This window comes from Microtus ochrogaster, chromosome 2, assembly GCF_000317375.1.
Source record: "Microtus ochrogaster isolate Prairie Vole_2 chromosome 2, MicOch1.0, whole genome shotgun sequence".
Lineage (NCBI taxonomy): Eukaryota > Metazoa > Chordata > Mammalia > Rodentia > Cricetidae > Microtus > Microtus ochrogaster.
The window spans coordinates 47,218,724-47,233,296 of record NC_022010.1 but is presented as its reverse complement, the minus strand read 5'-3'; the positions used below and the strand labels follow the sequence as shown (position 1 = coordinate 47,233,296).

Genomic DNA, 14,573 nt, shown 5'->3' with positions numbered 1-14,573 from the left:
AAAGGAATGTCTTTACCATCACAGGGCAACCCTTGCAAACAAACTTGGCTAAAGTAACCTTCAGCTGTTCTTCCATAATGGGCACTCCTTTAAAACTAGTATGTCAATACATGCAGCCACTTTTAAGGGTCTCTATTTTTGGGGAGGGTTCTAAACTACAATAATATAAACACAATGTGCACGGTTTTTTTCTTGACATGTCAGTCCCGAGATAGAGGACCCCCCGCATCCCCACCCCACCCCCAGCGCGCGCGCATTGAGGAGCTAGCATCTCCCGTCTCCGTGTGTACCACTGTACAACAGTCGTCTGTTTTTCAGTGGTACACATATCAGGATGGAGGACAGAAGCAGAAAGAAGGAGCTCAACGGTGAGAGGCGAGATTTGCTTTCACTCTGAGAAGAGGACGTGGCACAGAAGGATACTGTAGGATATGTGGAAAGTGTAGTTGCCGGCAGGTAAGCCATCCACAAAGTAGTGCACGCGGCTGAGCCGGCGGTACAGTTTTTTGAACGTGGGAAAGGCGGCGGTCCGCATCCATACAATGAAGTCCTCATTGACGAAGCCATTGTTTCCTGGGTCCTCCGTATCTAGCTCATAGATAGGTCGGGCCCAGTGCGGAGGCTTCGCACTTCCTGTGGGGTTGGGGACATGAGAAACACGGTAGAGAAAGGTCAGCGCTCTCTTTAGCTTTCCTTAAAGAAAGAACTGCATTCGCAATGCAAGGGCAATAGAAATTTGGCAGTTTAATAAGCAATCCTTAATTATACTGTTTTAAACATTCTAAGGAAGAGTGTATAATAATCTTGTAGGGTTAATAACAGATATTATCAGGGTCAGTAGGATGGCTCAGTGCTAAGGGTGAGTGCTTCCAAGACTGAAGACCCAGTTCGATCCCTGGAACCCACACAGTGGGAGATCAGAACCAGCTCTCCAAAGGTGTCTTCTGACTTCCCCACCTGCATCGTAACACACTCATTCCCTGCCTCCCCCCCACGCTCACACTCACCCCATGGGAGCACAGCTACGTGTTTGAACCCCAGGCCAGTGTGAGTCCTGGAGATGCAGGCATTGACTGCCCCAACTCTCAGACTTCCGTTTCCTGCTGAGAGCGTTGCTATCCCCACTCTACAGAGCATGCTTGAAGACAGAATCACACTCACATGTCCACTAGCATTTATTCCAGAACCTGGAACACGACAGTTATCCAATTATCAGCTAATGCTTGATGAAAGGGTCAAAGAGGCTTTCAATCTGCCAAAAGCTGATAGACTCCACGTTGAATTTTGGATAGCTAATCAAGCACAGTAAACCATGCGAGGGACATTTACTACTCTAAGACCAGTCCCTCTACCGATAGGAGACTCAATAGGTAAAGACAAATCCTCTTGGATAGGTGCGGTGTCACACACCTATAATCCCAGCACTAGAGAGACAGAGGCAGGCAGATCTCTGTGAGTTCAAGGCCAGTTTGGTCTACAGAGCAAGTTCCAGGACAGGCTCCAAAGCTACAGAGAAACCCTGTCTCAAAAACCCAAAACAAAGCAACAACAACAACAACAAAACCAAAAAATAGAAATGCAGGTTTGTTTTCTGTTTTTTTTTTAATTTATCTTATTTTGTGTATCTATTTATTTTTCTCATTTTAATTCTTTTGGATAGGCAAAGAAAAAGATAGTAGTAATAAGGCTAAATGGCATGACTAAATTCAATATTAAATTTTCATGTTAAAAAGCAGTTTGCAATTTATAAAAAAGAAATGCAGGTCTGTCTGTTTTTTAAATCAATTTTTAAAATTTATTTTTATTTTATGCTCACTGATGCATGTGTGCCTGTGTGAGGTATCAGAAGCCCTGGAACTACAGTTACAGACAGGTGTGAGCTGCCATGTGGGTGCTGGGAATTGAACCTGGGTTTGTAAACACTGAGCCATCTCTCCAGCCCCAGAATGTATGTTTTAAGTCCTCCCTATCACCTTCCAATCCCACCACTTCCCATATATCTGGATAGTGTCAGATGCATGCTTTGGTCCGAGATGTTAACTTCCTTCATTCTCCAAGTTAACTTGGGTCATTTGTTTCCATCCATCCATCCATCCATCCATCCATCCATCCATCCATCCATCCATCCAATAATAACATTTCTTGATTGTTTCCTTTTGTTTAGCTGTGAAGAGCTAAAAACTGGAATGCATGTTTAATGTAAAATTAAGAGCATTTTTGTAATGTTGCTGACAATGCCCAGTTTGGTTGACATTAGTTCACATAGCAACCACAGTGATGTTAACAGCCATGTGACATAAAAGTAGTGTAAATCAGAAGACCATCTGAACTTCTTTGAAAGTTTGTGAGTAAGGACTGTGCCCAGACACTGGTTTCGTTCCTACAGAAGGTCCATTTCTATGTCTCTCTGGGAGCATGGCTTCATTAAGGTTAACTGGAACTGGGCGTGGTGGCACACACCTTTAGTACTCAGCAGGCAGGAGCAGTGACTGTGAGTCCAAGGCCAGCCAGAGTGAGACTATGAGACCCCGTTTCCAAAAAATAATAAATGGATTTACTTTTATTTTCACTTTATTGTTGTGATTGTTTATATAGTTTTTGATACAAAGTCCTTTCCCATATTCCTGAGTCCTGGGATGGGCAGTATACCTAGCCTAGTTTCAGGGTGTGTGTGTGTGTGTATGTATGTGTGTGAGTATATGTGAGTGTGTATGAAAGTGTGTACATGAGCATGAGCATGCATTTCTATATGAGCATGTGTATGCTTATAATAAACGCTGGGTGTCACCCTGAATAGCTTTTTGAGATAGGGTGACTCGGGAGCCTAGAGTACACCAATGGGCTACACTGGCTGCCTATGGGCTCCAGGGATCGACCTGCTTCCCCCATTCCCTGTCCCATCATGAGGATCACAAGTGTGCACGGCCACACCCAGCTTTTTACGTGGGCACATCAGGTCCCATGTGGCAGCGGGCACTTTACTTACTAAGCTCTCTCTTACTAAGCTCTCTCTCTAGTCCCTAGGTTTTGACTTAAAAACTTTTCTTCATAGCCAAAGAAAGGTCTTAATGTGTTGACTTCAGCACAGGAGAACTGTGAACAGTTAAATAAAGCTAGTTTTATGGGAATGTCTTCAGACAGGAAAACTCAGGCAATAATAAACCCTTGGGTTTAATTCCTCACGGAATCAAAGCAGTGCTTTTAGAAAGTCAATCACGAAGATAAAAATCTGGCATTTATTAGAGATGTTGCTATAAACTCAGTTGAGAACTCCAATGATCAACTTTAAATTGTTTGCTTTTGTAGTAATAAAAGAAGTGAAAATTTGGTGGAGCAGAACCCCAGAGTGAAACTAATTCTCTGTTAGTAGAGAAAGCAACAGAGAGGAAATGTCCTTAAACTCGTATGGCGTAGGCATAAATCACAATAGTGCCCATTAATGATACAGCACATTACTTATAGAGAGTTTCAGCCACACGAACAAGTATTTTTTTCTATACTGGCAAAAAAAAATTGCAAAATCCTTAGTGACACTCGTGACAGGTAGCTACGTGTTTCAGCACGCATGTCATGAGAGAGAAGTCTGGAGTGCCTGGAGCTTTGAGGGAGGCTGGTGCACACCAACAGCTCATGCTGTGTTCTACAGTGGTCCCCAGCGTTTTCTCCTATGAGCCCTTTAACTTTGGGTACACTTTGTGCAAGATAATTGAATTTTTTAAAAGTATGCAAACTAGATAACATCAGAAATGTTAGGTTGGGGTGACTTTGTGAGCAATACTTCTGGAAAACTAAGCTTCCAAACAAAGATTAAAGTTTATTCAGGTGACAGCAGAGGAATGACTGGACATATTATACCATGGTAGTTCAAAAGAACATTTAATTATTAAACTTTATTATTAGGCCTCGGATTATGTTGACTTCCATAAAGAATATTGATAGCACTGTAACTTTGGGTTAGGATTTTTTTTTTTTTTGCGCTAGAATAAAGTGATATTGAGAAAGTCCAGGATTCATACTGTAGCATCTAGACTTCACGACACATTAAAAAAAAATCAAAAATAGAAAAAACTGTGAAGCAAAAAAATTGTCTATGAAAATCCTTGGATTAAAATACTAGCATATTGACTACAATGAAATAAAAATTGCCATTCTCCTCTGTGCCATCTGGTTTTGTGTGCCAATTTGACACAAGCCAGTCATCAGCGAGGACGGAGCCACAGCTGAGGAAGTGCGGCCATGAGGTCCAGCTGTAAGGCATTTGTTCTTTTATTCATCAATGGCGGAGGGCCCCGTCCAAGGTGGGCACTGCCATCCCTGGGTTGCTACTCCTGGGTTCTGTACAAAGTGGGCTGAGCAAGCCATGGGAAGCCAGCCAGTAAGCAGCTCCCCTCCAGGCCCTCCACATCAGTTCCTGACTGCAGGATCCTGCCCTGTTCAAGTTCCTGTGCTGCCCTCCCTCAGAGACAAACAGCAGTGCTGGAGTGTAAGCCTAACTAACCCTGTACCCCAGCAACAGAAACCCTCACTAAGACACTACTCCGTTTAACAAAACTGACTACTACTATGGAGATGGTATTTACTCAGACTCTTGAGAAAGAGAGAAGACTCATTTAAAGGTGCTGACAAGCTCAAACTGATTAACTACAGATTTCATTTTTTAAAGTTTCAGACAATGTTTTGAAATAATTAAAATAATGTCATAACACAGATGGTTAAGAAACCTATTAAGCATGCAAATGGGTATTCAGGAAAATTATTCTCTTTTAATGTTTGATAATTACTAAAGCAAATATTTCAAAAGACGTTTCATAAGCATTTATATATTTTAATTTTTGAAAAAGCAGCATTGTTGAAAATAGATTTAAAAAATTTAGAGTAGATTTGAGTAGAATTGTTTGATAGGTCTGTCAATACTATATCGACTTAGTAATTAATACAGAAAAAATTAAAATAAGTAGATAGTTACTTTTATTCTCAAAAATGTATCCAGTTGAAGTTGGGCATGGCAGTTTATGCCTTGAGGCAGAAGGAGACAGATCTCTGAGTTCAAGGCCAGTATGGTTTTCAGAGCGAGTTCCAGGACGGCCAAGGCTACACAGAGAATCCCTTTCTCCACTCCTCCACAGTATGTCTTAATGGTTAATTAGAACAAAACAATTATTTGACAAAATAGAGAACCAATTATTTCACAGTTGTAGTAGGTAAACAATGAGAAAATGGGTCCAGGATGGGGAAAGTTAGAGCAACAGGAATTAAAGAAATAATAAGAAAAAAAATATCTCCCTGCATGCACGTGTGTGCGCACGCGCGCGCGCGCACACACACACACACACACACACACACACACACACACACACACACAGATAGGGAACCAGGCACGGCAGCACATGCCTTTAACCTCAGCACTCTGGAGGAGAGGCAGGCAGATCTCTGAGTTCTACAGTGGTGTGCACAGTGAGCTGAGAACAGCCAAGGCTAAGGAGAGGGACCTTGTCTCCAAAAATGGGGTGGGGGCGGGAGTAAGGCTATGGAGCAACTGTCTGGATCTTACCTGCAAACGCACTAGCAAGATCACTGGTTCTTGGGTTCCGAAATTTGATATACTTATCTGTCCACCACGCAAGTCCACTCTTTAGCATCGGGACTTCTATATGTATAGACGAATTAAGGTGATATGAAAGAGTTATGGTATCTGAAAGGAAATTTAAAATTACAGTAAAGATGTTAGGTAGCCATTTTGCCACCTTTCAAAATGCAGACCCAGACACAGATGAAAAACAAATTAGGTTTTGTTGCAGACACTCAACACGCCTACATGCCATGGATGCTGAATCATGAGATCAGTTTTTCCTTTACCAACACTGAGCCAATTATTGAAAAATATTCTTTGGCCCTGTCTATTTTGTGTTCTCTGACTGTTCCTTCAGATTGCTGGTGAGGGAGAAGTTATTTACAAATGAAACTCCAGACATCAGTGTTCTGGCTTATCCTGGATAAATACTTGGCATTGAGCAAGCAAATAAAACGAGCCACTCAGCTGCCCGGGTAACATCCTGAGTGTGGAGGTAGCTACACCCTTATGAAAGAGGCAGGAAAAAAGTCACCTACCATTGAATATGCTGTTGGCAATTGCACCGCAGGGAATGATGGGAGTGCCGTTGTGGGACACCTGGAACGGGGCGCAGTTGGTAACATCCTGTGTGTGAGATGATGTGTCAGAGAGAAGTGCTCTTGGCAAACTCTCAGACCATTGCAGGAGAGAACTCTGGCAATGAGCATCAACTCTCATTAGTGCGTTGGCATGGGTAAAGACTATGGACGGCTGCTACCTGTTTTCCCCAGGGTTTCTGGCTCACTTAGACTAGAAAACGTTCAGCCTTTTGAGACATATGTGCATATGGATGTCTAGGTGTTTTATATCCTTTTTAACAATACAGAGCACGCCAAAACTATTTGCGGGAAGGATTTTTACCTTCACATTCAGTCTACATGGGACCACTTTTAAAAATCCTTTTGGTAAAGTTACCATATTCAGAGGAGTATTCAGGTCAGATTCCATAGCTAGATGACCTCACAGGAAACTGCTAGGTTATCATTTCATAGACTGTCAGATTGGAAAACAATCCACCTAGCTTCTCTCACTAACATAGGAACTACTGAGAATAAAAACTTGGAAGCCTAGGTTAGACTCAGGCTTTTGTACTTAGTCTTTTATTCAAGCAAGTTTCCTTTAAGTAGGCTAGATCAAGGACCTTGGTTATAGAAAGGCAGACAAACTTGGTTAACAAGTGAACCAAACAGAGATCATGGTCTTCGCAAATGCACAAAGAACAGTTAGTTGGCTAGCACTCACACTAACTGCTTTAAAGGGGCCCAGAGCCCTCTCCCAAAAGTATTTACCTAAAATGCTCAGCCGCTTCACTCTAAGAATGAAGCAAACATTTCTATCTTCAAAACTCTAGATGCTGAGCCCTGCCCCACTCCTGTCTCTTAGACTGAAATAACCCCTTGTTAAAAAGAAGAGAGTATTATACTAAATGGGACTGAGCCTTACCCAAATATCCTTGCCCACCAGTTGACTATTGCTTCTTGATAGAATATATCGATAGAGGTTCTGATAGAAACCATACAATTTGTAGTACATATAAACATTACCCTGCATGGAAGAGAAATAAGAAGCAAATAAGGTACCTCTGGAGTCCTGGGACTAAAGGCGTGTACCACCATGCCCAGCCCTAGGCTGTGTATTTTCAAGGCATAAATGCAGATTTATGAAATTTGTCTCTTTGTGGCAATACTAGGAAAAATGCTTGGCATATCATGTTCTAAAATTTTAAAATACTATTTACAAGATTTCAACATCTAGACATTTTTCATTGATGAAACACAAGTTTCTTGTGGGGGTCCCCGATCAATCTGAAACAGCTGGAACTTCAACTGGTCTGATGTAAGCTTTCCCGAGCAGCTGAAGTGGTTTGAGTAATTAATATTCAACAACATTCCAGCGATTTTCCCAGGAAGAGTAGGGGTGTGTGATCGGGTTAAGAGGAAGCTGCTGCTCATCTAGGGTTTGCTGGTGCTCTGGAGTGGGACAGCAGTCAACAGTTAAGGGCCTTGTGCGGGAGGAACAGGCTATGTGTTAAGATGTTGCTGGACATGAGCTCCTGCGGTGTATTTATATTATGGCATTGTGGACAGCAGGCATAGCCCCAGCAGCTGCCGTTTAGGTTAGAGACCTCCGTGGTGCTGTCTCATTGTACTAAATGGCAGTCTAGGAGCAGCTGGGTGGACAAGAGGGAGTAGTGAGCATATTTTGGGAGAGATGAGGGCCGGCACACTGAGCATTTCAGTGGGGACTTGAACAACCTTGTATGAACCTCCTTGTATGGAAAGGCAGACATACAAGTTTGTGGGATAGTTGCCAGGGAGCGACTTGAAGGAGGTGCTGACTGGCGGGGTTGACTGTGGGTTTGCGTGTATTGCTCAGTGAGATGGCCCCAGGACTTGTCTTTGCCCCAAGCTGAAGCTGCACACAGCCATTTGGTGGTCACCATTCTATCTTCCATTTCAGAAGCTGTCTCAATGCTTCTTTAGGGGAGGACAAACATACACCGAACCTTTTGAGTGTTGCATTGATATAAGCACCCAAAGCCACGGATACAGTTTCAGAGTAAATTCAGGTGATGTAACTTAGAACTGGAGTCACTGAGCATACACAGGGCAGGTGAAAGCACATGCTGGGCACGCGGGAGCCAGGGGACTAGAAATTCCTTGTGAATGTCATTAACTTAGCAGCAAGGTCGGTGTTTTCCCCCACAGTCACGCAGAGAGGTGAGAATTGATACTAGGTTTTCTTTTGGGGATTTTTTTGTCCTTCAAAATTTAAAAATTCTGAGCCTTCAAGAAGAGAATTCAGGAGAAGTAGGGACCAACTTGGGCGCTAGGAGAGGGCAAGGACCAGAACAAGGTAAGGCCGCAGTGTTCCTTAAGACTTCAGGAGGCTGACGTGCCTGGAGGCTTCTCTTCTGCGGAGAGCCTACCTTAGTAACTGGCTCATAAGATCCCCTGGAAGTCACCACTCAGCTGCCCACTTGGCAGGGAGAGCGGAAGAGAGATTTTTAGGCCTCTGTGGTTTTGCCTAACAGGCATGACTTAAATGAAAAATGTATTTTATTCTACTTCACAAAGATATTTCAAATGTCTATTCTGTACCCTAGATTCAGCACCCCTTCCTCTCAGTCCCCCCCCCCCAGGCCTGGTCCCTCTTGTCCTTCAGAATGCCACTACACATAGAAATCCAGGTACAGGCTAGTTTTCTCTCATTCTCCTCACCGAGCACCCCACCTTCGGGCTTACAGCTCATTCAGCTGGTCCCAAACCTAAGTCCTTATCATCTCTTGAAACTCCATGCACTGTCCCCTCCCCTCCCTTTTCCCTTTCCTCCCTTTCCTAAAGGTCGCAATGGACAGCTCTCCTTGTTGCCTTCTGCTCTGGGAAGTTTCTTCACCAAATCTCCCTAGACCTGTATGAACATGAGAGCTGAATCCGCCAACAGCAGGGGTTCATCTTTGTATGTCTTGGCATTCCTCACACTGCCAGTGAGCAGACTGAAAGCCTCTTCTGGGATCGAGCAACTGCCCTTACAAGACGACTCGGGGTAGGAGAATCCAAGAAGCCTGCCAGGTAAAACTCTTGACACTAATTTAATGTGTGACCTCGGCCAAGTCACGTAACTTCTCGGTCCATTAACAATTTCACGTAGCATGAGGTGTTCAATGTAATACATTCTATAGCCCTGTCCACACAGATATTTATAACAGAACCCATGTGACTGATCATACAAGCCATGTTGGAAAGTTTAGAATCTTGAGGTCGAGGGCAGGCTTTTTGGGGACAGGTAGAACCCGATGCAAGGGAAACTCCCACAAACCTCCAAGTGTGACCCCAGCTAAGACTCCTAGCAATAGTGGACACGTAGCCTGAACTGGCCATCTCCTGGAATCAGATTGGTGACTACCCCGGTTTTCGGGGGGGCTTCTTGCGGAACTTGTTGGAACCGGTTGCGGGGGGCCCCAACCTTTGGGTTGGTTCTTGGGATTCCGCTGAAGAGAGGGAGAAAGGATTAGAGGGGCCAAGGATATCATAAGAAAACCCACAGAATCAACTAACCTGGGCTCATAGGAACTCACTGAACCAGCAATCAGGGAGCCTGCATGGGACCGACTTAGGTCCTCTCTCTAGATGTGACAGTTGTGTAGCTTGGTCTGTTTGTGGGACTCCTAACAATGGGAGCAAGGGCTATCCCTTTGGCTGCTCTTGGGAACCTGTCCCTCATACTGGATTGCCTTGCCCAGCCTAAATAAAAGGAGAGGTGCTTAACCTTCTAACAGCTTGATATGCCATGCTTTGTTGATACCTATGGGAGGCCTGCCTCTTTCTGAGCAGAAACAGAGGAGTGGATGGGGTGGGCAGGTGGAGGAGAGGTGGGGGGAGGAAAGGGAGGAGAGGAGGGAGGAAAAACTGCGGTAGGGTTGTAAAATAAATAAATTAAATCTTAATAAAGAATCTCAAGGTTTACAAACAGGAAACAATAATAACGACACAAAAGGGCATTCTGGGGTTGCAGGGTCAGTGACTCAAGATTCACTATTTCTATTGTGCTCCCTTTCCATAGTTTTCAGGAAAACATCTGCTGGAGAGCGCAAGACCAGCAGGCAGGAATAAGTGGAGGGCACCAGCACGCGGTGCACTGAACTCACCTCCATTTTGTCCATCAGGTAGAAGGGGACAGAGCAGGTGCACTCTTTGTCAAAATTAGAGCTGTTTTCCCGTAGCTGAGCACAGTGTGCACATGTGTTTGTGTAATTAATCTGGCAGGCAGGAAAACACAACAGTTCATGGAAAAGTCATATGAATCCACATCTTAAAATTCAATGCCCACGCCTTATCCGGAGTCTTTAGTTCTTATGGCTGGAGGACAGCCTGCTGCGTGGGTGTTCTTTTCTGGGGTGCTTGGGAGGAGGCCTTCTTACAATCTTCCCTTTTGTTACCAGGAGGCATTTTGCCACTGGCTGGGACTCCACGTTTCTGTTGCATACTTATTTGATCAGTGGGGATGAGGCAGTCACAGGGTGGGGGGGATGTGTCGCTGGGAAGGGCTCAGCCAGTGACTCGTGAAACTCTGCTTACAGCCCAAGTCTAATCGCCTTTACAGGGAACTCACTATTTTCCATTTTATTGTATGGAAAATATCTATATTAATTATTTCACATGACACCCTGAGGAAGTTACTAAAAGAGACCAAGCAGGAAGACATTATTTCCCAGTAAGATTATTAATGTATGTGGAATAATTCTCAGCCTGAGAAGGTGTGTTCTGCTTTTTGAATGTTAAATTCTGTGGAAAAATTATATAAGTTATTCACTTTTAAAAAAGAGTCAAGTGTCCCTAGTGAGTGACTGCTGTGTGCTTTGGCAAGGCACTCAGCCTCAGTTCTGGGAGGATGGAGCTTGGAGAGATTGCAAAGGGAGGCTCAGAGATGGGGCTCAAGGGCTGCGTGTTCCCTAATCCTGTGGGCAGCTTCTGCTTCCCTGGCTATGATGAAGAGGATTCTGGGAGAGTAGAAGCTCAGAGAAGCAAGAAGAGTGTCTTTTCCTTTGCTAAGGTGCCAGTAGGATGCAGGATTCTTTTGGAGAGAGAACTAACAGGAAAGAAGAAATATAGGCTCTTTGTGAAAGAAAAGTGAAGTGTGAATATGTAAACGCTGCCAATGCTCTAAGTCACTATTTTCTGCACACGTGGCATGGCTCGAATGACTACTTTTCTGGTCGTGGGACTGTGCTTCACTTCATAAAGAACAGGACAGTATGCCAGGCAAGAACAAGCCAGACAGCACACGGAACCACACTAAGTGGCCTGGGGCTCCAGAGTGGTCAACTCCTCTTTTGACACGGGGATTATAATATTTGATCTCCAGGACCCTAAGTTTTGATCATCAGTAAACTTTCTGTAACAGTCTATCTATCAGTGATGTCACACTAGAATGCACTTTATTTCACAATTCCACTCCGAGTTATGGAAACATAGGGTTAGAAGAAGTGTTTCATGACCATACAGGCATCTCTGATGCTTTCTACCGCTAAGAATTTTAGTGAGAAATACGTATCCCACTATCTGCTGATAATGACGGTATCTTGCAATTCAGTGTCCAGTGAGCCTGTAAGCCTACAAATAAAAATGGAGCAAAGACTGTAGTCTGCTATTTATAGAATCTGAGGAGTGACCTGTGAAGAGAGTGATTATTCCTCTCATTGAGGATATAGTTAAAGGCAATGAAATTAGCACGTTAAAAAGATACCCATGTTCCCGCATTTTTGGAGTCCTATTCATAGTATTATGGAATTGATCTCATTGTCCAGTGACAGATGAATGGAGTATATCACAATGGAATATTGTTTGATCACAAAGTCAAAATCTTATCATGTGCAGCAAAATGAATGGATATGAAGGACATCAGAACAACTGTTGCCTGCTCTATCGGGTGGACGGAAGCTTCGACAGTTCACGTGCAGGGGGAAGAGCTACTTAGTCAGAGACCAGGAAGGGTAGTGGGAGGGGGGACAGAGCAGAATGGGGTGAACCAACACAGAAAGAGGGATCCTATGCTCCACAGTACAGCAGTATGTCTACGGGTCAGCTTTCTAGAGATTTCATGGAGATCTAGAAGAAAGAGGAAATCGCGGTTCCCTTGATTTGCTCAGTATATAATCGTAAACGTATACTAAAATAGTTCACTGTGCACAGTAAACTGTTGCAACCATGGAGTATTAATTATACAAGAATAACATTTAAAAGCTCACATGCTTTTTAAAAAACCCAAGATCTCTATTTTTGGTTCTGGGCTCATTAACATATGGATTATTGGGGTCTGGCAGGCTTTTGAGCTCGCTGCTCTCCTTCTACCTGTTTCTTGCTTGCTCACTTCTCTAAGATCACCTGACTTGGGCGGGATCTTGTACAGACGTGTGGCTGGAGGTGACCAGTGTGACAGCGAGAATGAATGAAGTCAACGCTAGGGCTCTTTCCCCATCTGCCTCCTCCCAGCACAAAGTTGGGTGGGTCTGGTCAGATCTAGCTTCCTACTGAGGGGCTGTGTTCTCAAAGTGACTGCTCCCATCTATAATCTCAAACCGAAAAGCTTTGGAAATTAAACATGTGAGACATGACAAACCTCAATTTCCCTGGTGCTCTTTGCAGACAGTAGAAGGATGATGCCCATACAGAGGCAGAACCCTCCTGTGGCAAAAAAGATAGAGAGGACCACCGAGGCAGATAATTCTAGCTGGTGGGCAGGCAACGTCTGCTGCTTCAGGGCTGTGTTTTCCGGCAGTCTGGACAGGTCATACTGGGGCATCGGCTCCATTTTGGTCCTGTAAGTGACTGACATACTTTGGTGACATTTAGAACAGCCATGCTTGTAGTAATATCACATAATGCTAATACTATATGAAGAATGACATGAAGTTGTGATGTCATGTTTGCTTCCTGTCTTGTTCTCTAAGCAGACCCGCTACCTGCAGTGCACAGCTCTCGCCAGTCCCTGCTGGGTGCACTTTATTTCAAATCGGAAAGCCTCTTGTGTTAAATGCCATGCCCAAGAGAGCTCTCCTTAACGTCTGTAAAAACCAACTGCTCATGCTCAGAAGCAGTTGTTATAGGCTGTTTCTGAGGTCTGTTGTGTAAATCTTTGGTGAAGCCAGGCCTATCGGCTTTCCCCCAAATGTGGCTAACATGATTAAGAACTAAGTTGGAAAAATATTCTGAGATCACAGCAGTTTTGCTATGCTGTGATGATACAGAAAGGAGAAGCAATGTGCTTGTATTTAACTTCAGTCGCTTTCTTTCTGCTTTTTATAAATAAGAAAGACCCAGGCAGAAAATGTAGATTACATTTCCTTCTGGGGCTGGAGCGATGGCTCAGTGGTTAAACTGGTTGCTCTTCTGAGGACCCAGGCTTGATTCCAAGCACCCTTATGGTAGTTCCCAAGTGTCTTTAAGTCCAGACCCAGGGGACCCTCTTCTGGTCTCCTCAGGTACTGCATGCTCATGGCACACAGACAAAATACTCATAACTGAAGCACAGACGAAATACTTGTGCACATGATTCAGGCAAAATATTCATACATATAAAATGAAAATCTTGAAAGGAAAAGTCTCCATTTAGCCTCTCTCAAATCTACTCATTAGAGGTTAGTGAAACATTATCAATATTCAGCCTTGCAATACAGTATTAGCTCTGGTTTGAGGGTTTTCTACTTTGGTCATTAACAATTTATAATCATTCCTTTAACAAACTGCCAGAGAAGACACAGACTTGGAATTTTCTAAAGTAGACAGAGAAGCCATGATGTGTCAATGAACGCAATGACAAATGGACCTAATTTAAAAGAATATCAAGGAAATGCAAATATATACAGTAGGTTTCCAATTCAGACTCAATCTTTATACTTGCCAAATAAACAAACAGCGAATTATGCACAGGAAGTTTTCAGCGTGCCGCTTGACTCTGCCCTGCAAGTGACAGCTAGACGGACGGCTGCTGTCATCCTCCAGTGTGTGTGAGATGTCAGAGGACACAGTTAGCATCTACCCGTTGTATTGCTAAGTGAACATGGCTAAGGGTTTGGGTTTAAAGGACAGCCACAGAGTACAGGTTAGATTTGTATGTATAAAACCGTCCCACAAGACATCAGGCACATTTGTGCCTGAAGGTCCTACTCCAATTTTGAAACAACTAAGTTCAATAAAAGGGTTATTTCTATAACCATTAAGAACAGTATTCATAAAAAAAGAACAGTATTCATTAATTTTTATAAAACAAGATGACAGACTTAAAGAAGCTTCACAGGTAGTGTGTTAAACATGCCTGTCCAGAAAATCAAATCCATAGACACATAAGTTTTTTTTTGTTTGTTTGTTTTTTTTGAGACAGGGTTTCTCTGTGGCTTTGGAGCCTGTCCTGGAACTAGCTCTGTAGACCAGGCTGGTCTCGAACTCAAAGAGATCCACCTGCC

General features: G+C 43.6%; 1 protein-coding gene across 3 annotated transcripts in view; it reads right to left on the bottom strand.

Moving 5' to 3' along the window:
- LOC101988489 (cell cycle control protein 50C-like) overlaps positions 1 to 14,573 on the bottom strand; it is a 20,465-nt gene that overhangs the window by 4,253 nt on the left and 1,639 nt on the right. Inside the window, exons 2-8 of one of the 3 annotated variants that reach the window (XM_013352173.2) lie at positions 12,731 to 12,939; positions 10,260 to 10,370; positions 7,055 to 7,156; positions 6,109 to 6,196; positions 5,552 to 5,692; positions 1,008 to 1,187; positions 424 to 633 (exon numbers count right to left, since the gene is read on the bottom strand). In XM_013352173.2, the coding sequence (XP_013207627.1) occupies positions 424 to 633; positions 1,008 to 1,187; positions 5,552 to 5,692; positions 6,109 to 6,196; positions 7,055 to 7,156; positions 10,260 to 10,370; positions 12,731 to 12,922 (1,024 nt within the window). In that variant the 5' untranslated portion in view covers positions 12,923 to 12,939. Of the gene's footprint in view, positions 1 to 423; positions 634 to 1,007; positions 1,188 to 5,551; positions 5,693 to 6,108; positions 6,197 to 7,054; positions 7,157 to 10,259; positions 10,371 to 12,730; positions 13,260 to 14,573 lie in introns of those variants that run through there. The other 2 variants (XM_013352171.2, XM_013352175.2) reach the window with 2 other exon arrangements.